Source organism: Protopterus annectens, chromosome 14.part0 (genome assembly GCF_019279795.1).
Source record: "Protopterus annectens isolate FY-2018-M chromosome 14.part0, PAN1.0, whole genome shotgun sequence".
Lineage (NCBI taxonomy): Eukaryota > Metazoa > Chordata > Ceratodontiformes > Protopteridae > Protopterus > Protopterus annectens.
The window spans coordinates 986,800,746-986,824,056 of NC_056748.1; the positions used below are offsets into that span (position 1 = coordinate 986,800,746).

The following is a 23,311-nucleotide window of genomic DNA, read 5'->3' on the forward strand; positions in this document are numbered from 1 at the left end:
CATAAAATATTATTTTCATTGCATAAAATGAATCACTGGCATAGCTCTGCCATTTTTATAAAGTACAGTTTTGTACCTACCATAAATGTAGTTCTTCGAAGATCCACATTGCTGCAGTCATAACTTATGGGTAGTCCACTGTCCTCGGTCGGCCCGAATACCAAAGTATTAGGCTGACGTTGGTCATGGGCGCTCAGATCTGACGTCAAAGCGTCAAGGTATTAAAGCGCATGACCGACGTCATTTCCTCAGTCTTTTCTTGCCCCAGATGTCAGAAGGCCCTAAAAATAAAGGCCACAGCCAAAAATAGAATAACTCCCTAAAACCATGTACAAAAAACAGCTACAACCCAAATCATGCCACCACTCCAAACTACAGAGGGGAAGGAGGGAGGGTAAATTGGACTGCAGCAATGTGGATCTTCGAACATCTACATTTATGGTAGGTACAAAACTGTACTATGTTCTTCATCTCACATTGCTGCAGTCATAACTTATGGGTAGAATCCCAAAGCAGAGGTAAAGGGAGGCTGGCAAAATCATAAAGCATTGGGAGCTGCCAAAATGCCCTGTAAGATTGCAGTGGCAAATCCAGCCCTAGATTTGGAATAAAGAGGAAGATGGTAATGTTTAGAAAAAGTGTGCACTGAACTCCAAGTAGCTGCTTCCAAAATATCTTTAGTAGCTACCCCCCTTAAAAAGCAGTAGAAGTGGCAGTAGCCCTAGTGGAGTGAGGCCTGATTCCAGCTGGAATCTCCTTACCATGATGAGAATAACAAAAAGCAATACAAAGGCCAATCCACTTAGAAATAGTTTGTTTTGAAACAGGTTTCCCCTGAGAACCCAAAGCAAAAGAAACAAACAACTGCTGAGACTGTCTGAACCCTTTAGTCTTGCTCAAATAATAACGCAACTGCCTGTGAATATCCAAAGTGTGCAAAATTTTCTGCCCTTTATTTTGGGGATCTGCATAAAAAGTAGGCAAATGAATAGATTGGTTCAAGGCCACATTTGAAACCACTTTAGGCATAAAAGTAGGGTTAGTACGCAGAGATACCCTGTCCTTATGAAAAATTAGGAAGGGTTCAACTGCCATTAGAGCCTGCAATTCAGAAACCCTTCTAGCAGACATAATGGCCAACAAAAAAGCAGTCTTCCAAGACAAAAACTTTAACTCAGCCGTAGCTGCAGGTTCAAAAGGAGGTAAAGTAAGTTTTTCCAACACAAAATTGAGATCCCAAGCAGGAGTAGGAGCTCTGCTGGGGTCTTAAGTTCTTTGCCCCTCTAAGGAACTGCTTAAACAAAGGATGAGAGAATAATGGTGGGTCACAGTCATAGTGAGCAGAAATGGCTGCAGCATGAACTTTTATAGAGGAGAAAGACAAACCCTTGTCCAATAATTCTGTAAGATATTGAAGAGAAACACTCAAATCAGGCCTGGAAACATCAAAGCTCTTTGCTTTGCTCCAAATAAAAAATCTCCTCCATTTATCAGCATAAACTTTCCTTGTACTAGGCCTCCTGGCCTCCAAAATAACATTCAAAACTTGTTGAGGAAGCTGCGACCTTCCAGGTTCTAGAACAGAACATGCCAGGCTGTTAGATGCAGGGACTGAATCCTGACATTGAGGAAATGATTGCCCTCCTGAGTCAAAAGGTGTGGAATCAAAGGCAAAGGATAAGGAGGTTCCCGTACTAAACTTCTCAGCAGAGGGTACCAGTGCTGTCGAGGCCAGTCTGGAGCTATTAGAATCATGGAGGGCTTGTCTTGTCTGACCTTCAAGAGAACCTTTGGAAGAAGAGGCAGAGGCGGAAAGGCATAAACGTGAAGATTGCTCCAACTGAATGATAGAGCATCCACTTTCCAAGCTGTGTGATGAAACATCTTTGTGCAAAACTTTGGCACCTGGAAATTCAGTGGAGAAGCGAACAGATCTATGTCTGGAGTCCCCCATATCATTGTCAACTGTCGAAATACATGAGGATCCAATTTCCACTCGTGGGGATCCACTATCCATCTGCTCAAAACATCTGCTAAGGAGTACTGTGCTCCTGGCAGAAACCTTGCTTGAAGAGTGAGTTGCAAACTGAGAGCAGTCTCCCACAAAATCATAGCTTGCCTGCAAAGAGGGTACGAATGGGTTCCCCCTTGCTTGTTGATGTACCACATGACAGTTGTGTTGTCTGTTTGAATCAACACCTGCCCTGGGAGAAGTAAATCCTTGAAAGCCATCAATGCAAACTGGACTGCTAACATTTCCTTCAAGTTGATATGTAAATGTTGAAGTCTGGCAGGCCACGTGTCTTGCACCCATTTTCCATTGAGGTGTGCTCCCCAAGCCTTGTCCGAGGCATCCGTCGTTAAAATCTGACTCGCCTCTGGTCGGGTCCCAGAGAGTCCCTTGTTTAGGTGACATTCCTGAGCCCACCACAAAAATTCCTTTTGAATGCAAGGTATTATATGAATGACAGTGTCCAGATCTTGGCAGTGTTGTGTCCATACATTTTTGAGATACCATTGTAGCTTCCTCATATGCAGTTTGGCATTGGGAAGCACCAGAATACAAGATGCCATGAACCCCAAGGCTTGAAGGACTGTCCTTGCAGTCAGCCTGGACCGTAGAGACAACTGATGGAAGTAAATTGGAAGATTCTTTTGCTTGTCCGGGGTCAAAAAGGCCATCTGGGAAGCTGTATTCAGTCTCACACCCAGAAAGCACATTTCCTGAGAGGGTACTAGACTGGACTTTATTTCGTTCACAGAATACCCTAGGCACCTTAACACTGTCATAACATACTGTAGATGGTGAAGAAGCTCGTGCTTGTCTTGAGCAAGAATCAGGCAATCGTCCAAATAAGGATAAATTTGTATTCCTCTTAACCTGAAGAAGGCTATCACTGGAGCCAGAACTTTTGTGAATACCCTGGGCGCAGTAGATAAGCCAAAGGGCAATGCAGAGAACTGATAATGTAAAGTCCCAGCCCGAAAACGCAGGAATCTCCTGCAACTGAGCCTGATAGGAACATGAAGATAAGCCTCTTTGAGATCCAGAGTTACCATCCAATGATCTTTGCCCAACAGAGGCAAAAGTTGTTGCAACGTCAACATTTTGAATTTTGGAATGTCCAGATATGTGTTGAGGATAGATAAATCCAAGATTGGCCTCCAAGTGTTTCCTTTCTTTGGTACAAGAAAAAGGCGAGAGTAAAATCCGAGGCCCACTTCTGACTGAGGGACCTCCTGTATAGCCCCAATTTGAAGAAGCAAAGAAATCTGTTTGTGAGCCTCTACCCTTTGCTGAGAAGGAACGTCTGGCATGCCTTTGAAAGGAGGCAATGTGTGGAAATAAAACTTGTAGCCTCGGTCTATAATGTCCAACACCCATTTGTCCTGGGTGACTAGAAAGGATCTGGCAGCTGGAGATGCAGGTCATTGGGCCTGTTTACGAAAGGACTGGCCCCTGTCCTCACCTGTAGATTGTGCTGGCGAACTCCACGGCCTAGGCCTGAAAGAACTCTGAGCTCTGCCCCTACCACGCCTAGATCTAACCCTAGACTGAGAATCAGAAGAAGGGTAAGTCCAACCCTTAGCAGGCCAGTTCCTGCTAAACTTAGGGGGCTGCACCTGCAAAAAATCTTTAACAGTCTGCATAGACTTAGCCTTCTCTTCCATTTTTTTCAAGACAGACTCCACAGGAGAACCAAACAAAACTTCAGACTGCAAAGGAGCATCCAAAATCCTAGCTTTAACATGCTCTGACAAATTCTGATCCCTAAGCCAGGCGTGCCTGCGAATAACTGAACCAGTGGCAGCCACCCTGGAAGAAGCCTGCAAAGCATCAAAACCACACTGTAAAGCATGCTTACCCACCTGATCAGAGGCATGTACCAAATCCTGTAATTCCTTACACTCTATGCCCTCTGCCAAAGCATCCACTTTAGATTTTAACTGAGTAAGGAGAAAATTCTGGTACTTCAACATATGAAACTGGCAATTCAAAGCCCTCATTGCTAAAGTGGAAGAAGTATACACTTTCTTACCCCACCTTTCCAAAGCTCTAGCATCCTTATCCAAAGGAACTGGATTCTTCACAATAGAAGCCCTGACCCCCTTAGGTCCCTGGCTAATAGTTTCTGGGTCGGCCCTAGGGCTCTTGTACAGATATTTATGAGCCTCAGGCACTCTGTAATACCTATCTGGCTTAACTGGCGCAGGAGGCAAAGAATCTGGATTAAGGGAAGCCTCAGAGAAAACGTATTGAACAACATCCAAAACAGGAGGTATAGCCAAGGGCCTATGCTGTGGTAAAAACAAAAATTCCCTAAGCCTCTTCCTGGAATCTGAGAAATCCTGACCTTCCCATTTAAAATGCTCCCTCATGGAATGCAGGGTTTCTGAAAAAGAAAAATCCTCTGGAGGAGAAGCAGAAGGAGTGGAATCCTCTGCGTCTGAATCAGAATAAGGAGGAAAATCCTGAATGTCTTCAGCCGAAGACTCTGAGTAATCTGAAGCCTGCTCCAAACTTTCCATCTCTGGCTCCACCCTAGATCTCTTATCAGGAGGGGGCATAGAACCCCTGATTAAAGTAATTAAATCTTCTGCCATTTTAAGCATGTGTTTCTTAGGCACAGAACCTGCAGAACTAGGACTGACACCTGTGGCAGGCAAACCAGGCCTGCCCTTGGAAGGTACCTTAGAGACAGAAGGAGAAGGCCTAACCACCTTAGGCAAGGAAGGGAGAACAGTAACTTGAGAGGCCCCCTCAGCCTGACCTGACTCCTGAGAGGCCAGATCTTGCAAAACCAACGTCTCCCCCTGAGACTCAGTTGAAACTTCGGCCGGATCAACCGAATCCACCGTAGTGTCTAAAGAACCGTCGTCTGGAACGGACGAGTCATCCTGCTTGGACTGTAAAGTTTTAACTTTTCGCTTCTTCGCGGTAGCGGGCGTCGGAGGATCCGACGGCATATTGTAATTACACCGCTTACCAAAGACAAGCCTAGCACAGTCTAACCTACGCTTAATGGTGCGCTTATTAAATCTAGCACAAAAGCGACACCCTACTACGTCGTGCTCAGGTCCCAAGCAAGGAATACAAAGAGAGTGGTAATCCCTATGCGGTATCTGTTTCCCACAAGAAATACAATTATTCACTTTTTCTGACATCCGGAAGTAACTGAGGCAAGAAAAAACAAAAATATTCCCCAACGGGGTACTTAGCCCAACTTGGATTCGGTCTGAAACTCAGAATACGAAAATTTCAGAACGCCGAACGGCACTTGCAAACGCTGCTTCTGCTTCGGACCATGCGGCAAAAAAGACTGAGGAAATGACGTCGGTCATGCGCTTTAATACCTTGACGCTTTGACGGCAGATCTGAGCACCCATGACCGACGTCAGCCTAATACTTTGGTATTCGGGCCGACCGAGGACAGCGGACTACCCATAAGTTATGACTGCAGCAATGTGAGATGAAGAACATCAGCAGCAAGTGTCAAAAGAAGTGATATAAGAAAAGCGTATACTTCACTCCAATCGAGCTCAGGAAGTTTGCACTGTAACTTCCAATGGGTGGAGCCTAAGCCTTTTTACAGAATAAAATTATGTCCTCACATTTCAAACAAATGTTCATATTTCTAGAACCATAGGGGTTATGAAATAAGTATAAATGGCAAACTCTTCACCACAAACTATTTTTGTAGTGATAATGTTCTTTAGGTTCTAGGTCTTAAACTGAATTTTATAAGTCACAGTAAACACAGTAACTATTACATTCGTAATATTTTGTAAACAACTATGAATATCTCTGCAACCATTCAAGTTACACACATACTGTTAGCAGCATTTTATTCACCTAAATGAGTGCTTTCATATGAGGCTAAGGAGTTCTGACTGTATTACTTAGCTGTTGACATATTTAGAAAAATATGAAAAGTATATTTATATAAATTAATATCATGAAAACAACTGTAGATATCTATTTACCTGCGCTAGACAGAGGTCAAATATTAATGCAGTTGAGTTTGCCATTGTGCAAGCTTTAAGATAAAATATTTTAAAACCTTGTGTATAGCATGGTTTTGTAATTATTGATTATTGATGCAAATATAAACAAACAATATTTGACGCCTAGAGTTGTCAGTAGGAATTAACTGCAGATGCACCTGAAGGCATCACTCGGATGTAATGAGTTAAACCTATTCAGTGAACTACGATCTTAAGAGACATTACCAAAAATGCTGATATACATTTAACATTAATTTACATATATCACTGAAGAACTAGATAAGCTGAAATAAAATTATTAAAAATCACTGATACCCATATCCATTCGCAGACATGTCAAACTCTACAAATGATGGTGTTATAGATATTTGGTTCTGGTGAAAGCTTCGAGGTGAAGTCATGGTAACGAGACTCACAATCCTCTGGGATGCAACAGCAGAACCTTTAGGAGCATGCAAAAGTCTGAGAATAGGCTGTGGATTTTTCACTTCAGCTTTTGTATTCTGCCCTTGAAGATCAGGATGCCTTTCTGTATATAAAAGCAAAGAATCATATGTCCATTCATTTAGTAAGCAATTCAAACAGCAAGTTCCAAAATCACACTGTGTACTGATGAAATCTAACCACTATTCACCAAAATGCAGTCTCACCTCCTGAAACATTTTTCAAACACATGAAATCAGAATAACAATTTATTTAGATCTAAAATTACATATGGATAACAGTAGATTAAATGTTGTCATGAAGATAGTGTGTTTTGCATACTGCCATGCACTTTTAATTATTCACTTATTTATTAACATTTATCAGGATTGTCCATCTGTGCATAAGTGGCACCTTTCAGAGGACGCCCAAGGAGAAAAGCTACAAGTATAAATGCATGTAGAAATGGTACACAAAGCAGATAAGACAAATTACACTGACTTTAAGCAATTTAGCAGAATAAATATAAAACATAAACAATGTTTTAAAAAAGAAGTTATGTACTCACCATAACGTTCCATGTGTGTTGTCCATCTTCACCTTCATTCTTGGGTTCGGATCTGATCCTCGGATCTGACTCGGCTATATATATATATATATATATATATATATATATATATATATATATACACACAAGCTTGAGGTCTTCCACTAGCTAGTGGCTAAACCCTATCCTAGTATGCACTAGTAAAGCTCCCTATATCTTGCCTGCAGTTATAATAGAAGAATACAAAATTAAGGTGTAATAATATCCAATTGCACCAACTCGGTCTTCCAGGAGTAAAAGGCTGGGGGGAGGGAGGGTGGGATGTAAGAATGAAAGCGAAGATGGACAACACACATGGAACGTTATGGTGAGTACATAACTTCTTTATGTGTTGTTGTCCTATCTCGCCTTCGTTCTTACCAGGATGGGGCAGCGTCCCTAGCACCATCTTTCTTGGGTGGCTCAAGGGAGAATATTCTTCAGAATCATGTAACCAAAGGAGGCCCTGTTCCTAGAGACCAAATCGACTTTGTAATGAGTGATAAAGGTATGTGGTCTTGCCCACGTTGCCGCAGCACAAATGGTATCAATTGGCAGTCTAGCCAAAAAGGTGGAAGAGGTTGGAATGGCTCTTGCAGAGTGGGCTTTAATTCTATGGGGAAGATCTCTGCTTTGAGATTTATAAACAAAGGTTATGCAATCTGAAAGCCATTTAGAAACTGTCACTTTAGAGACTGGGGTACCTTTTTTTGAATCCGAACAAGATATAAATAGTGGTCAGATTTTCTGAAATTCTTAGTCTTGCATAAATAGAAGCATAACAGTCTATGCACATCCCACTGGTGTAACATATATTCTGCCTTAATCTCATAATTTGGATAAAAGACTGACAGCTCTATGGATTGATTCAAATTTGATTCTGAACATACTTTGGGTAAAAAGGAAGGGTTTTGTTCGTAAGGAGACCCTATCTCTGTGGAATAGCAAGTAGGAGGACTTTACTGACAAGGCTTGCAGGTCTGACACTCTCCTAGCAGAAGTATTTATTTATTTTTATTTTTATTTAACAATTGTTGACCGGGCTAGTCTAGCTGGATGTACGTCCATTTTCAGTAGAGGCCCGGGGAGAAAAGCTCTAAAAGAACAGACAAAATTTAAAAACAAATTACAGTTACAAGGCATTTAACTTCAGTACCAGATACATTTAAAATTTAGATAAGATAAAATACAGATAAAATACCACATCCCTTATTTTCAGGTTTTTTTTTTTTTTTTTTTTCATGGAGAGTAGCAAGAAGGAAGAGGGAAATTCTTAGAATAGGGTCTTAGTAAGGAGTAGGGAAAAAGATGAGGAATAGAGGAGAATACAAAGAGGAAAAGGAGAGAGAAGTAAAGTGAAGTGAGCTTCGAGTAGAGCAGGAAGCAGGTGGTGTATCTATTAAGTCTAGCTGGGTAAACTAAGTCCAACTTTCAGGTAAAGTGACCTTTAGACAATGAAGAATATAAGGTGGAATAGCTAAGGAAAAGTAACATGGTGATATAACAGGAGGAGAGAGTTTTAGCCAGGGTTGCTGCTGGGACAGAGCCAGCAGCTAGTAAGATGAAGTTTAAGTTTCTTTTTGAAAAGTGAAGTAGAGGAGATATTAGTGAGGTCACCAGGAAGTAGGTTCCAGCTTTTCCCCACCGTATAGGAGAAAAGGGAGTCACCTGCTTTATTGTTGGATTTATGTGTAGATACTAATAGTTTGTTAGATGATCGAAGGTTAGAAAGATTTTTATATGGACTGATGAGATTTGTAAGAACTGGTGTTTTATCTGGGTAATAAATGATTTTTGGGTGATAATTAGTTGCTGAAATAAAAACTGATTGTGCAGTTCAAGCCAACCGAGTTGTTTTAAATTTAGGCAGTGGTGTGTTCTAAATGGGGAGCTGGTAGCAGATCTGGCTATATTGTTATAGGAGATAGTCAATTTGTTCAGGTTAGTTTTAGATAGATTAGTATATATAGGTGAGGCATAGAAGACAGTAGAGATAAGGTGGGTGTGGGCAATGGTAGTTCTGGCTGTAGGAGTGAGAAAGGGCTTGATTATGTAGAGGGAGCCAAGTTTTTTGTTTATTGATTTTATTGTGGTATTAATATGAGTGTCATAGTTAAGGCTATGGTCAATAGTAACCCCTAAAAGTTTGGTTGCTGTGTCAGGAGATATGAGTGTGCCATTTTTGGATATGATAGAGAAATGGAGTAGATTGTTGTGTTGGAGTAAATAGCAGTAGTTTAGTCTTTTTTAGGGTTAAGGAGGAGAAATCGCTGTAAAAACCAGTCTTCTATAAGCTCAAAGACATTTTGGGTGAGGGTCTGAAGTTCAGTTGGGCTTGTGGCTGAGGAGACTAAGGTGCAATCATCAGCATATTGTATGGTTACAGCTTGGGGGATACTAGAAGCTAGATCATTGATGAAGACTGAGAATAAAAGAGGGCCTAAAATAGATCCTTGGGGTACACCAAGGGAGACAGGAAGAGGGGAGGATAGAGTATTTTCCCAGAGCACTGCGCGTTTCCGATTATCTAAGTAAGACTCGAACCACTGTAGTGCTTGAGTGTCAAGTGAGAGTGATTTTAGAAGATTCGAGAGAATATTATGATTAACCATGTCGAATGCTTTTGAAAGATCAATAAAAACAGCAGATGAGAGGATGTTGTTATTTATTTATTATTTATTTATTTACATTTGTTAACTGGGAGAGTCCGACTGGACACAGGTCCATTTTTAGCGGAGGCCCGAGGAGAAAAGCTCCACATTAAGTACTATTTGCATTATACAGTTAAAAAACATAGCATTTAAATATAGACATTAGCCGAGTTAAGGACGCAAGACAAGAAGAAAACAGATGTAAAACAGTTGTAGAGCATAGAACAATTTTAAAATATGGTGACATACTAAACATGGTTAAAATGTAGTTGAGATTCATCAGTGAACAATTGATACAAACTGTTTTTGAGGTACATAACATCCATTAGCAGTTGTTGCTACAAGACGTTAGTATTATGTGGTAGGTAGCTGGGAACATTAGTAGCCAAGCTTGCTAAGAGTAGGTTGTTGATAGGGGCTGAGAGAGGTAGTGGGTGGGGGAAGTGGATGGTATTGGGGGGGGGGTTGCAAGGGCATATCTGCCAAGTTTTGAAGTGTGATTTTAGTAAGGATTTAAAGTGGGTGCAAGAAGTTACAGAGGTAATTGAGGATGGGAGGGAGTTCCAAAGTTTGGCTATAGTGCAGGAGAATAATGCTTCTCCAGCAGAGTTAATGGCTCTTGTGATCTGTAGGAGGTTTTTGTGGCTGGATCTTGGTGGTCTTGTGGTTATGTAGGGTTGGAGTAGATTCTGGAGGGATGTGACTTTTAGTGGTTGGTTTATTAGTTTGTGGGCGAGTGTGAGTTGGTACCATTGAAGGAGGTGGGGGAGCTCTAGCCAGCCCAGTTCTGCTAGTGAGAAACAGTGGTGAGTACGGTAGGAAGCCCCTGTGGCGAATTTGGCGATTTTGTTGTAGCAGGTTTCGAGCTTATTTAGATCACATTGTCTAAGGTTAGTAAATACTGCAGAGGCATAGAGTAGGGTAGAGATAAGATGAGAATTTGCTACTGAAATTTTAGCTGCTTTGGTAAGTAGTTGCTGATTTCTATATAATGCTCCTAGCTTTTGTGCACTTTTTTAATGGTCATGGAAATATGAATGTCAAAGTTCAGTTTGTCTATTTCTACTCCTAGTAATTTGGTGTGTTCTGTAGGATGGATGGTGGTGTTGTCTTTTGCTGTGATGTTAAAGTAAGAGCTGTCTAGGGTAAGTTTGGTGGGTTGGAAGATTAGTCATTTTGTTTTGTTTGGGTTGAGCATTAGTTGGGCATCGGATAACCAAGTTTCAACAGAAGAAAATGCTTCCTGTGTGACTTTTTGCAGTTCTGGGAGGGAGTGGGCTGTGCAAATGATGGTTGAGTCATCTGCGTATTGTACGAGTGTGCCATGTGTTGTGGCTGAGGCTAGATTATTGGTGAAAATAGAGAAGAGTAGGGGTCCCAGGATGGACCCTTGGGGATCTCCTATGGAGACTGGTAGTTGGGGGGATAGGTTGTCCTGCCAAACAACTGCTTGTTGGCGGTCAGATAGTTAACTCTGAAACCAGTTGATGACTGGTTGAGAGAAAGATAGGTTATTGAGAAGAGGGAGGAGTTGTTTGTGTGGGACCATGTCAAAAGCTTTAGAGAGGTCTAGGAAGGTAGCTGAGGAGAGATAACCTGCATTTTCATTTTGTAGGATAGTGTTAGAGAAAGAGAGTAAGGCAGTGGTGGTTTTATGGTTAGGTCGGAAACTGTGTTGCATGTTGGAAAGGAGGTTGTTAGCAAGGAGGTGATCTGAGACTTGAGAATGAATGCATCTCTCTAGTATTTTGGAGAGTGGCGAGAGAATAGCTATGGGGTGGTAATTGGTTAGATCTGTGGAGGGGCCTCCTTTGTATAGGGGAATTATGTGTGAGACTTTCCATAGTGTAGGAACATTACTTTCTGACAGAGATATGTTAATCAAGAGTGATACGGGGTAGGCTAGAGCTTCAGCTACAAGTTGAATGTATTCACCTGGGAGGTTGTCTGCTGCTAATCTGGTGGTTTTAAGTTTAGTTAGTAGTTGTTTTATTTTGGAGGGAACAGGAGAGAAAGAGAAGCTAGTTGGGAGATTGTTAGTTCTAGCTGATGGTGTGGGTTTATGGGGGGGGGTTGTGTTGTCTAGCTAGTGATAGTACAGTTTGTGCGAAGTGATTGTTGAAAGAGGTAGCAATATTTTCGGAAGAGTGAGTGTACTTACTTTGGTTTTTGTTTATGTGATCAGTAAATGAAAGAAGGGCAGTAGTAGTGCTATGGAAGGGACGAACGCCATGCTGAGAGTGAGCTAGTAGTCCATTTAGTAGGAGGTGGTCAAGTAGTTGTCGGTGGATGCATTTTCCCATGATTTTAGCTAAGGGAGAAAGTAGGGCAATTGGACGAAAGTTGGAAAGTTCTGTTGAGTTTCCAAACTTATGAAGGGGGTTAATATGTGAGATTTTCCAGATGGATGGGATAGTACCTCCTTTTATGGTTCTGTTAAGTAGGATTGAGATAGGGTAAGCAATTACTTTGGCTGCAATTTGAAGATACTAAGCAGGTAGTAGGTCTGCAGAGGGGGTAGAGGGTTTGAGTTTTTGTAGGAGGGTACTGATGAGGGATGTAGGGACAGGTTGGAATTGGAAAGTGGGTGGAGAGGTAAAGGAGGAGGGGGTGAATAAGTAGATACAGGAGGTAGTGCGTTAGCAAGAGACTGGATAGCTTCAGTAAAGAAGTTGTTGAAGGAGTCAGCAATTTGTTTAGGAGTGTCTTTGGTGATACCAGAAGGGGTGGGTGTTTTGGAGGTGCCTGGATGAAGGAGTGTATTGATCCCTGACCAGAATTTCTTTGGGCTTTGGCGGTTGTTTTGCTGGAATTGAAAGAATAATTTTTTTTTGTCTAATAGTACAGATGTTTTAGTAGAGTTTCTAAGCTGTTTAAATTGTATGTAATCAGATGGGTCCTTAGAGGCACACCATCTTGACCATAGTTTGTTTCTCAGCAACATTTTGTGCTTAGTTTCTTTTGTAAGCCAAGGTGTAATTTTGGTCCTATTCCTAAGGGTACGGGAAGGGGCATGGAGGTTGAGGATTTCAAAGAACTTAGAAATGAAATAGGCCACTGCTTCGTCAAGTTGAAGGTATTTTAAGGGTGACCAGTTACAAAGGCTTAGTTCCTTTTGGAATTGTTCAGGGCTAAAGTGTTTATTGGAGCGAGTGGTTCTGAAGGTTGTAGGTCTATGTGTATTGGTCTTATGTCGAAATAAATAAGTTAAAGAGTGATCACTCATATCTTCAGGGAGGATGCCTACCATGTAGTTAGGGGAGAGAGTATTTATAAGGATCCAATCAATTATGGATTCATTGTTGGTGGGTTTATGGATGCGAGCGGTTGAGGAAACAATTTGAGAAAAGCCATGTAGGTTAATGTGGTTAGAAGGGTTATCAGTATTACAGGTATTACAGTCAATATTAAAGTCACCTAGGACAATGGTTTCTTGAGGATAGGTAGTGGACAGCCAGCTGAGGATATTTTCAAGGAGGATGATGTTATTACCTGCTGGAAGATAAGAGCATAGAACATAGATGGACTTACAAGTATTTAGTTGTAGTTTGGCAAAAAGAATTTAGAGTTGGTGTCTGATGGAAGACAAGTGTTTAATGGTGTAAATTGGAGCCCTGTTTTACATAGTAAGGCTATGCCCCCTCCCTTCTTGTTAGGGCGATCCACTCTGGAGGGGTGATATCGCAGTCCTGTACATATGGTTTTAGCCATGTCTCTGTAAGACATAAAATATCAAAGTTGTGTAACTGAAGTAGGGCATGAAGCTGAGTTATTTTATTGTTAATACTACGTATGTTTAAATGAGCTAGTAAGAGGGAGTTAGGAGAGTGTGTAAGGATGAGGAAAAAGGACTGGTTGTGTAGGTAGTAGTGTTGTTGGTGGGGGCCAGGGTTGGGATGAATGTCACCATCTAAAAAGAGGTGAAGGTGTAATCTGGAGGTGTGAATTAGTGTTAGATTTGGTAAGGTTTGTGGTTTCTTGATATGGTAATGTTTGTAGTAAATATGGGTGACTCTGTGATATCTTGGGAAGAAATAATTGGATGTATATATTATGTTTATGTGTTTTAGGGTAGGTGATTGAGCAGGAATGGATGTTTGTTTTGAGGAGTGATGGAAGTTAGAGTAGTCAAGTTGTTCATAGCCAGACAGTTTGTGCGAAGTGATTGTTGAAAGAGGTATAAATAAGGAAAAGGGAAGGGAGAATTGAAAACAGTAGTAGGGATATAAGGTAAGGAGATAAGGATGAAATAGGTATGATGCTAAGGAGGTGGAGTATAGGAAGTAAGGGGTTGAGAGTGGAAGAATAAAGTAGAGGAGTGATGAGTTAGTTGGAAGATGTTGGAGAGGGATGGAATGTGATTGGCTGATAGGGACGTGGGAGTGGTTAGAGAGGTATAAGGCTAGATGCACTGGGGGTGGGTGGAATTTGGGGGTAGAGTAGGGGAGCGGGTGAGCCCGCAGGGCGAACGGAGTGGGAAGAGCCAAGCAAGGAGGAGAAAGACCAGCCTGTGAAAAACAATCAGTGGAAATGCTGATTGCTGGCGGCAAGTTAGGGTACAGGTAGGTGAAAGAGGTGATAAATGTAGAGATAGTCTGAGTAGGTTGGGACAGTAGGAGGATAAAGGTGAAAATGGAAGATTAAAGTAGGTCTAGGCAGAGTTAAGTAAGTAATAGTAGATAAAACAAGTTAACTGAGTATGGCAAACATGAGGGAGTTGGAGAGATTTATAGGGAAAAGCGCGCCATCTAGTGGGTAGAATGTGTAGTACACAATAACTCCTGAGAGGAAAGAAGTAATCTAATAGTAGGAGAGGCAAGTATGGAAGCCAAGTAAAGGCTACGAGAGGGGTGGGGAGTGGGGGGAAAGGTATGGCTGCTGGCTATCCTGGAGAGGTAGGGATTTTAAACAGTCCGAGTGTTTAGATAAATATACTGTTCAAAATTGCAGCGGACATACTTTCTTACTTTCTTGAGGGGATGGATTCAAAGGATGGCCTCTATTCCTTATTATAGGAAAAGGCAGCAGGTATTATTGATTAGAAGGAATCCTGGTCATCAGATCGGACAGGTTCCAACCCTACTGGAGGACAGACAGCTTGCCAGGCTGGGTAGAACAAGGGAAAAAGAAGACAAAGTAATAAATAAACCAAGTAGGACAGTTAAGCCAGATAAAAAATAAAAATACAAATAGTGCTATGTTGAGAACATTGAAACAGTTAAGAACTGACACACAGTAGTATAAAAGAGCAGTAAACCATGGATAAAAAGCAAAACAGACTTTTAAGCCAGCTCAGGTAAATTCTTAACATACAGTAGAAAATAGCTAAGGCAATTCCAGGATAGAGAAAAGCAGCTAAGGTGTATTCAAGCTCACGACAGTAATGTGCCGCTTTCCAAGCCCACTATCATGTCGTTCACAACCCAGGAATGTTTAGTGAGAAAGGACGCCCCAAGTAAAATGCATAACTCTTCCAATCAGTACACCACCTTCCCAATAAACCCAGTTACAGAATAAAGCCTGTTAAATAGGCACATATCCTCAGTTAAATAATGCAGAGGCTAATGAGGAATAAAAATTAGGCTGGGAGAATAGCTTACATTTGAGCGATGCTAAGACCGTTTACCTGGTTAGCAAGAGTGAACAGTCAAACGCTGTGAAATTCACTGCCGAGACTGGAGAAATACAAAGTTTATGAAAGTCAGCCTCTGAAAAGCCCAGGTAGACTTGAGGTACACTGTAAGTAAGCTAAGGCCTAGGACAGGCTAAACAGTTAGCATGAGTGAACAAGCAGTCTAAAATGCTGAGAAATACACTTCCGACACTGAAGAGAGAAAGCGTTTGTGCAAGGCAGTTTTTAACTAAAAGCCCAATTTTGGCTTAAGGTTTACTAAAAAAATGTAGCACTTAGGGTAGTTATGGGTGATAGGCATAAAGCAGTTCCATGTGGACCAAGCATACCCAAGAGGCACATTACTGCGAGAGTAATACCAGCATACTTGCGATGTGAGTTAGAGAATACATGGGTGAAAAAAGAAGCAATGGACAAACGAATAATAAAATAAGGCTATAAAAACACAGTACAAACTAGCGATCTCTGTTAGGATAACTGTACAGGCATCAGTCTAATCAATTTACTACACACCATAACGTATTCAAGGAATAGTTAAAATAAGTTAAATAGGGCCAAAAAAAAACACTGTGAAAACTAGCAATATCCGTTTGGATAACTGTAAGGCATCAAAATACACCAGAATACAGGTAACCTAAGTTGCACCAGAGAGCACACATATAAGTAGCAGCAATTACATCGTATTAGTGTAAACGACAAGTACTCGACTTGCTATCAAAGCACTTTCACAGGCAAAGAGCAGTTACTTCATTAAACAGAACTCTAATAGTATCAACGCAATAAGGCAAAAACAAGTAAAATGGTAAATGCAGTATAACAGAACACACGCTTACAATAGTTGTAACCTCCGGGCTCCAGGGACACGCAGCAGCCAGAAGAGGCAAGGATTCAAAGATGGCGACACAAGGGAGAGGGTGTATTTGATAGGTTCAGAAAGGATATCAGGTAAGGGAAGGAGGAGTATAAGGGCAAGGGGAGGTACAGACCAGAAAAGGCAAATGAAAGGTGTCTTGCGATAGAGCGGAAAGGTCACTTAAGTAGAGGGGGGAGGAGAGGAAGTGGGGAGGGGAGGTACAGAACAACCAAGGTGAAAAAAAATAAAAATAGAAAGAGGAGAAAGAAAAAAAAAGAAAAGAGAAGAAAAGTCAGCAAAGGGTAAATTAAGGTATCAGGTGATGAGACAAACACTAGGCAGAGTAGTGAAGCATAGGGAGGGAAAGGGAAATGGTGAGAAAAGAAGCAAGAGGACAGAGAAAGGGAAGTAGATAAGTAAGAAGTGAATGAGGAAGAGAAGTAGGTGGTACGTGACAATAGTGACAGAGCCAAGCAAGGAGGAGAAAGACAAGCCTGTGAAAAACAATCAGTGGAAATGCTGACGGCAAGTTAAGGTACAGGTAGATGAAAGAGGTGATAAATGTAGAGATAGTCTAAGTAGGTTGGGACAGTAGGAGGATAAAGGTGAAAAATGGAAGATTAAAGTAGGTCTAGACAGAGTTAAGTAAGTAACAGTAGAATCCTGGTCATCAGATAGGACAGGTTCCAACCCTAGTGGAGGACAGGCAGCTTGCCAGGTTTCTTGCTTTCTTGAGGGGATGGATTCAAAGGTTGGCCTCTATTCCTTATTATAGGAAAAGGCAGCAGGTATTATTGATTAGAAGGAACCCTGATCATCAGATAGGACAGGTTCCAACCCCACTGGAGGACAGGCAGCTTGCCAGGTTTCTTGCTTTCTTGAGGGGATGGACTCAAAGGATGGCCTTTATTCCCTATTATAGGAAAATACAGCAGGTATTATTGATTAGAAGGAATCCTGGTCATCAGATAGGACAGGTTACAACCCTACTGGAGGACAGGCAGCTTGCCAGGAATAGTTGTAACCTCCGGGCTCCAGGGACATGCAGCAGCCAGAAGAGGCAAGGATTGCTACCAATAGAATAGTTTTCCATGTCAGCAATTTGAGTTCGCAAGATGATACTGGCTCGAACGGAGGAAAATTAAATGAGATAAGACAAAATTCAAGTCCCATGGTACTGGAGGGTCTTTGATAGGTGGTTTTAATAATACGGTTCCTTTAAGAAAGGCTTTGCATAGTCTGTGAGACATAATATTGAGGCCTGATTCACCTAAATGGAAGTTGGATATCACTTCTAGCTAATGGTTGCTGCGGCTGTGCCTTCACTGAATAGTTTTGCCAAGAATTCTAGTATGGAATTTAATGAGGCAGAAAACTGGTCAATATGATTATATGAAGCCCATAAGAAGAATCTTTTCCATTTGCTTTTATATATCTTTCTCACTGAAGCCTTATGAGAAGATATTAGGATGTGTTTAATTTGTGAAGAGAGGTTAGGAAGCCTGGCTATGGTTGGAATTGGAGCAGCCAAGCTGTCAATTTGAGGGTATGAAGGGAAGGGTGAAGCATTCCTGACGCATGAGTCAGTAGGTCCAGAATCTAAGGCTCCACCTGAAGATGAGGTTACAGGAAGGGGAACCAGATTTGACGAGGCCAGTATGGGGCAATGCGTATCAAGTCCCTTCCCAATTGGCTTTTTGAAGAACTTTGGATATTAATGTAAAGGGAAGAAAAGCATAGAGGAGACCCGAGGGCCAATCGTATACAAGTGCATCCCTGGGTGACTCCCCCGGAGGGAGGATAAGGGCAAAGTAGCTGCTGCATTTGGCATTCATGGATGTGGGAAAAAGGTCGCAGCAAGCCTGGCCCCATTTGTGGAAAATCTTTTCTGCTACTTCTTGTTCTAGGGACCACTCGTGAGGCATCAGAATCGCTCTGCTGAGTCTGTCTGCTATCACACTGGATTTCCCCGGGATGATTTCCCCGGGATGTGCTTTACTATCAGAAAATGTTGGGAGGATGTCACCCACTGCCATACTCTCAGGGGCTCTTGACAAAGGGGGGTAAGATCTGGTTCCTCCTTGTTTGTTTATGTACCATACAACTGACATGTTGTCTAACTGTATTGCAATAGTTCCCAGCGGTAGAGAGTCCTGGAATGCTTGCAATGCCAGAAGCACCACTCTTATCTCTAGGACACTGATGTGCAAATGGGCCTCGTGATCCTGGCAAGTGCCTTGGACTGTCTTGCCCAGGTAATCCCCCCCCACCCTATCTGAGAAGCATCTGTGGTCACTCTGGCTAATGGTTGGGGAAGTACAAAGGGTCGACCTAGCTTAACATCAGTGGAGTAGAGCCACCAATGAAAGTCTTTTTTGCAAGATTCCGTTATCAAAATTTTGTGGGACATGGGCAGTTCCTGCATCGACCACTGAGTGGACAGTAGTCACTAACAAATTCTCATGTGTTGGCGTGCTAATGGGATCAAAGTTATTGCTGCTGCCATGGTCCTTAAGACTTTTAGGACTGTCCTTGCTTGTGCTTTTTTCTTTGTCAGAAGATTTAAGACCTGACGTCGTAAAATTTGCACTCTTTCTGGCGGAAGTTTGGCCATCATCCCTGTTGTATCCAATTCTGCTCCTATAAAAACGACACACTGAGAAGGCAGCATGGCAGATTTCTCGTAGTTTATTGTGATTCCTAAGTGAGAGCAGAGCTGCAAGGTGGCGTTTCTCATTTTTATTAGTAGATGCTTGGTGGTGGCACTTAGGAGCCAGTCGTCTAAATAAGGAAACATCTGGAATCCTAGGCACCTCAAGTGAACCGCGACTACTGCCATACATTTGGTGAACACTCTGGGGGCTATTGGGCGACCAAAGGGCAGAGCTCAAAACTAGTAGTGACTAGCTCCCATATGAAAGTGCAGGCATCTCCTGGATCGCCTGTCCATTCCTATGTGGTAATACACATCCTGGAGGTCTATCGAGCACATCCAATTGTCTTGTCCCATAAAAGGGAGAATTAACTGCAGTGTTACCATCCGGAACCTGGACTATCTTACAGATTTGTTTAGGTTGCTGAGATCCAGAATTGGTCTCCAGTCCCCTGTTTTCTTTAGAACCAAAAAGAATCTTGAGTAAGTTACGGATCCTATTCGGTCTGTGGGGACCATTTGGATGACTCTCTTGTCTAACAACCTTCCAATTTCCTTTACTGGGTGGAACGTCTGGGATGTTCTTTATGTTTGGGATGGGGAAGGAAAAAGGTATGGAGTAACATCTAGATATGATGCTTTGCACCCATTTGTCTTTTGTTATTGTTAGCCAGCCTTTTGGGTACAAAGATAAGTGAACCTCGACTGCCTCCAGGGATGGATAGGTGGGCCTCCCTTTAGGAGTGCTGATGAAAGGGCTTACCAAAGAAAGATTCTCTGTCACCATGATTCTGCAGACCCTCTCTGCCATGTGGTCGGCGTCTTCCATTACTACTTCCCTCTCTGCCCCTGGGGGAATATTCACCACGTGTGTCCTGGAAAGCTATCTGGGATTTTCAAAACCACATTTTTCCACTTCCTTTCTGATCTTTGGGATATGGTCTGGTAGGTAAGGAAAAATGGACTCCTACAGCAGAAAGGGTCTCTCCTGCTTGTTCACACCTGCTTAGTGCGTCCTTGACTTTGGGCCCGAACAGGGACGAGCCATCAAATGGAGCATTCACAAAGGAAGATTTAAAGGGCTCTGCAAAGTTACATAAGTACATCCAGGAATGTCTTCTTTGGGAAATTCCTGAACCCGCTGCTCTACTCGCTACATCTGCTGCAAAAGAAATCTGTCTCATGGAGGAGTTGACTACTGAATTTAAGGTTGAGAGCTAAGAGGAAACTTTCTCCGACACCCCTTCAGCTACTGAACCTTGGAGATCTCTCTGTAATCCGATAACGTGGGTCAGATTATTCAGCAATCTGAAAGCAAAAGTCACTTAAGAAAAAAATGGGCTTTCCATATCTGTCCATCTCACGAGACTTATTTGGTGGATGCACAGAAGAAGATGTCTCTGAGAGTTGTTTCTTGGTGGCTGCCGCCACCACCATAGCATCTACTGGGACTCCCTTAATTACAACGTTTTTGAATGAGAGAGAGATGATGAACTTATTTGGTCTCCAAGGAACAGGTTCCACAGATTCTGGAGACTCCCGCACATTTCCAGAAACTAAGTCCAGAAGTTCGTCGAAAGGCAGAGACACACAAGTGGAGGAATGGTGAGATCCAAAGGCTTTCAGGTAGATGGACTCCTCTGCTGAGTGGTCGGTGGACCTCCAGCTGCCTCTATGTTTAAGAATTTCTAAGATATCTCCAAAGGAGACATCATCAGGATGTGACTGTGGGGACCCTTTGGCTTCATCAAGGTCCATATCCGAAGTGATGGACTCCTCTGGGGAGTCTAAATGCTTCCTCTTACATAACCTCTTCCAAGGGACCTCTTCAGAGGGATACTCTGGAGAGGTTTCAGAAGAGTGGCGGGCACCCTTTGGGACATCCTGAGGCCTGGGATTTTTGCATCCCTGTGGATGCAAGGTATAGAGGCAGACACCGGTGCCTTAGGGGGAAGAATATACAGAGATGACAGTGGAGCTGACTGTGGAGATAGCACTCTCCTCATCACCTCAAAAGCACTCCATCCCTGATCAGAGAAAAACCCTGGTTCCAAAGAACCCGAGGGAATACCTGGAATCAAGGAGGACAGCTCCATGGCTGAGGTAGGAGCCAAGCTCACCCAAGCCGATGACCTGAGAGGTAAGTTTGGATCTGGCAATTGTCCGATCCGACTCACCTCCCCAGACCTGACTGGAGAGCATAAGCTCCTAGACTCCTTGAGCTCCAATGGAGCTGAGGACGTCAGTGCAATGATCAGATCCAAAGATCCCGTACTAGGTCTCAGTTCAGACGGTTCCACCAATATCAGCTCCGGACATTCAGGCTCTGAGGCTCGAGGTCGGGTACAAAGAGGAAAAGAGGCAGAAGGGGAGGACGTAGTTGGATCCAAAGCCCTTGGGGTTAGATCCAATAACAACTGGTGTCCTTAATAGCCTATGTACTACTTGGTCCACATCATCGTCGGACAGGCTCCTGGAAGACCAAGTGGAGGGGGCTGGAGACTTAGATGATTGGAGCAAAGGTAATCTGAGAGTAAGGGAGAACAGTTCCAATACAGGGGACTGGCTCCGCAACTCAAACTCAACTGGCACCGAGACTGATGGTGCCGGAGCAGTAGGTCTCTTAGATCCAATAACTTTAGGATCTGGAGTGGAAATTTTTGCTCCGATGGAGCACTGGAAGAGGAGGATCTCTTCCCAGACTTGTCTGATTTTGAGGAAGGAGACTGGTCAGACTTTGAAGAACCCGGATTTTCCTGTATTGCTTCAGAGAAGGGTATTTTTAAGAGACTTTTAATATTAATTTGTTCTTTCTCTCTAGAAGAGCCCTGTGGTTGAAGGAGTGACAAACTGAACAAGACTCCTGAAGATGGACAGCTCCTAAGCAATATACACACAAATAGTGTATCTATCAGTGAGGGATATTTTCTGTCCACATTCCTCACATTTTTTTAAAACCCACAGGGTTTTGACTCCTTAGAGGACATTATCACGAAAGAAATAGTGACAGGAAAAATGAGGCTAGAACAGATTTATATATATATATATATATATATATATATATATATATAGTTATATATATATATATATATATATATATATATACACACACACACACACACACACACACTCACACACACATACATACATATATATATATATATATATATATATATATATATATATATATATATATATATACACACACACACACACACACACACACACACATATATATATATATATATATATATATATATATATATATATATATATATATATTTTTTTTTTTTTTACAACAATAAAACAGTATCCACAAGCAGTTAAACAAGAACTATTACTTGTAAGGGAAGGAAAGAGAGAATGCCACAGCCCTCTAACTTAAACGGGCTAAGCCCAGAGGAATGAAATAAAGGGGGAAGCCCTCTAACTTAAACGGGCTTAGGGTAAAATAGTTCTTTAATTTAAACAAACTAACTTAGTTTTTGAGAAAACAAAGGTAAGGAGAGCACTCTAACTAAAACGGGCTATCAAAAGGGGAGGCCGGAATAGGGAAAAAAGGCCTAATGGAAAACGATGGCCAACAGCAGAAAATCAGCAGAACAAGGTGGAAATAACCACACCAACATCAACTATTTAACAAGAGAAATACTTAGCCACAACCAGTAGAGTGAGATCTGAGGAGCTTTACCAGTGCATGCTAGGATACGGTTTAGCCACAAGCTAGTGCAAGACCTCGAGCTTATATACAAGGCCGAGTCAGATCAGAGGACTGGATCCAAACCCATCCTGGTAAGAATGAAGGCGAGACAGGACAAGACATCAGTATATATCAACAGGTAATATAAACATTTTTACAAGTTGTGAATAAAATCTAATAAGTGAATACTACAATGGTTGAAAGCAAAGTGGAAAGAAAAGAGAAATTCATTTGAGACTGACAGCATGCTCTTAAAATGTTACTTAACTTTTTTCCTCAAACCTTACAAGTTGGTTAATGTCATAGTTATATGCAGCAGTATGCAGAATGAGTGAGATAAGACAAGTCTGAGAGGCAACACCAGGGAAACAAGTGTAGTTGCCAGCACAGAAAATGGTTGGATTGTGAATTGAAAGTGGTAGAGGTTGAAATGGGCAATTAGAAGATAAGGTGAAGGACAGGAAGGTTGGGAAATGTTAGGTAAGTCGACGCAGGATTACTGCCTTGAAAACATCTGCAAGGTGCCAGTGTAAGGTTTGTTGCTGAGTAAAGGGAGATTTATTTACTTGACATTTGTTTACCAATCAAATTCAACTGGAACAATATCTTAATTTCAGTGGAGGCCCAGGGAGAAAAGCTAGACATTGACATAATATGGATATAGTTAAAGTTATTATACAGCCTGATACAGAAGAATGGCATATTAACAAAGTAAAAATTCAGCTCCAGCTCATACAGTGTGAACTTATACATACTGCAAATATTTGACAGCTATAACAAGCTGAAAAAGAACACTGTCAATAGAGG

General features: G+C 42.0%; 1 protein-coding gene across 1 annotated transcript in view; it reads right to left on the bottom strand.

Moving 5' to 3' along the window:
• The window catches only part of WDFY4 (WDFY family member 4), a 4,454,583-nt gene that overhangs the window by 3,293,548 nt on the left and 1,137,724 nt on the right, over positions 1 to 23,311 (bottom strand). The window contains exon 13 of the mRNA XM_044055648.1: positions 6,322 to 6,535. Coding sequence (XP_043911583.1) covers positions 6,322 to 6,535 — 214 coding nt within the window. The remainder of the gene's footprint in view (positions 1 to 6,321; positions 6,536 to 23,311) is intronic.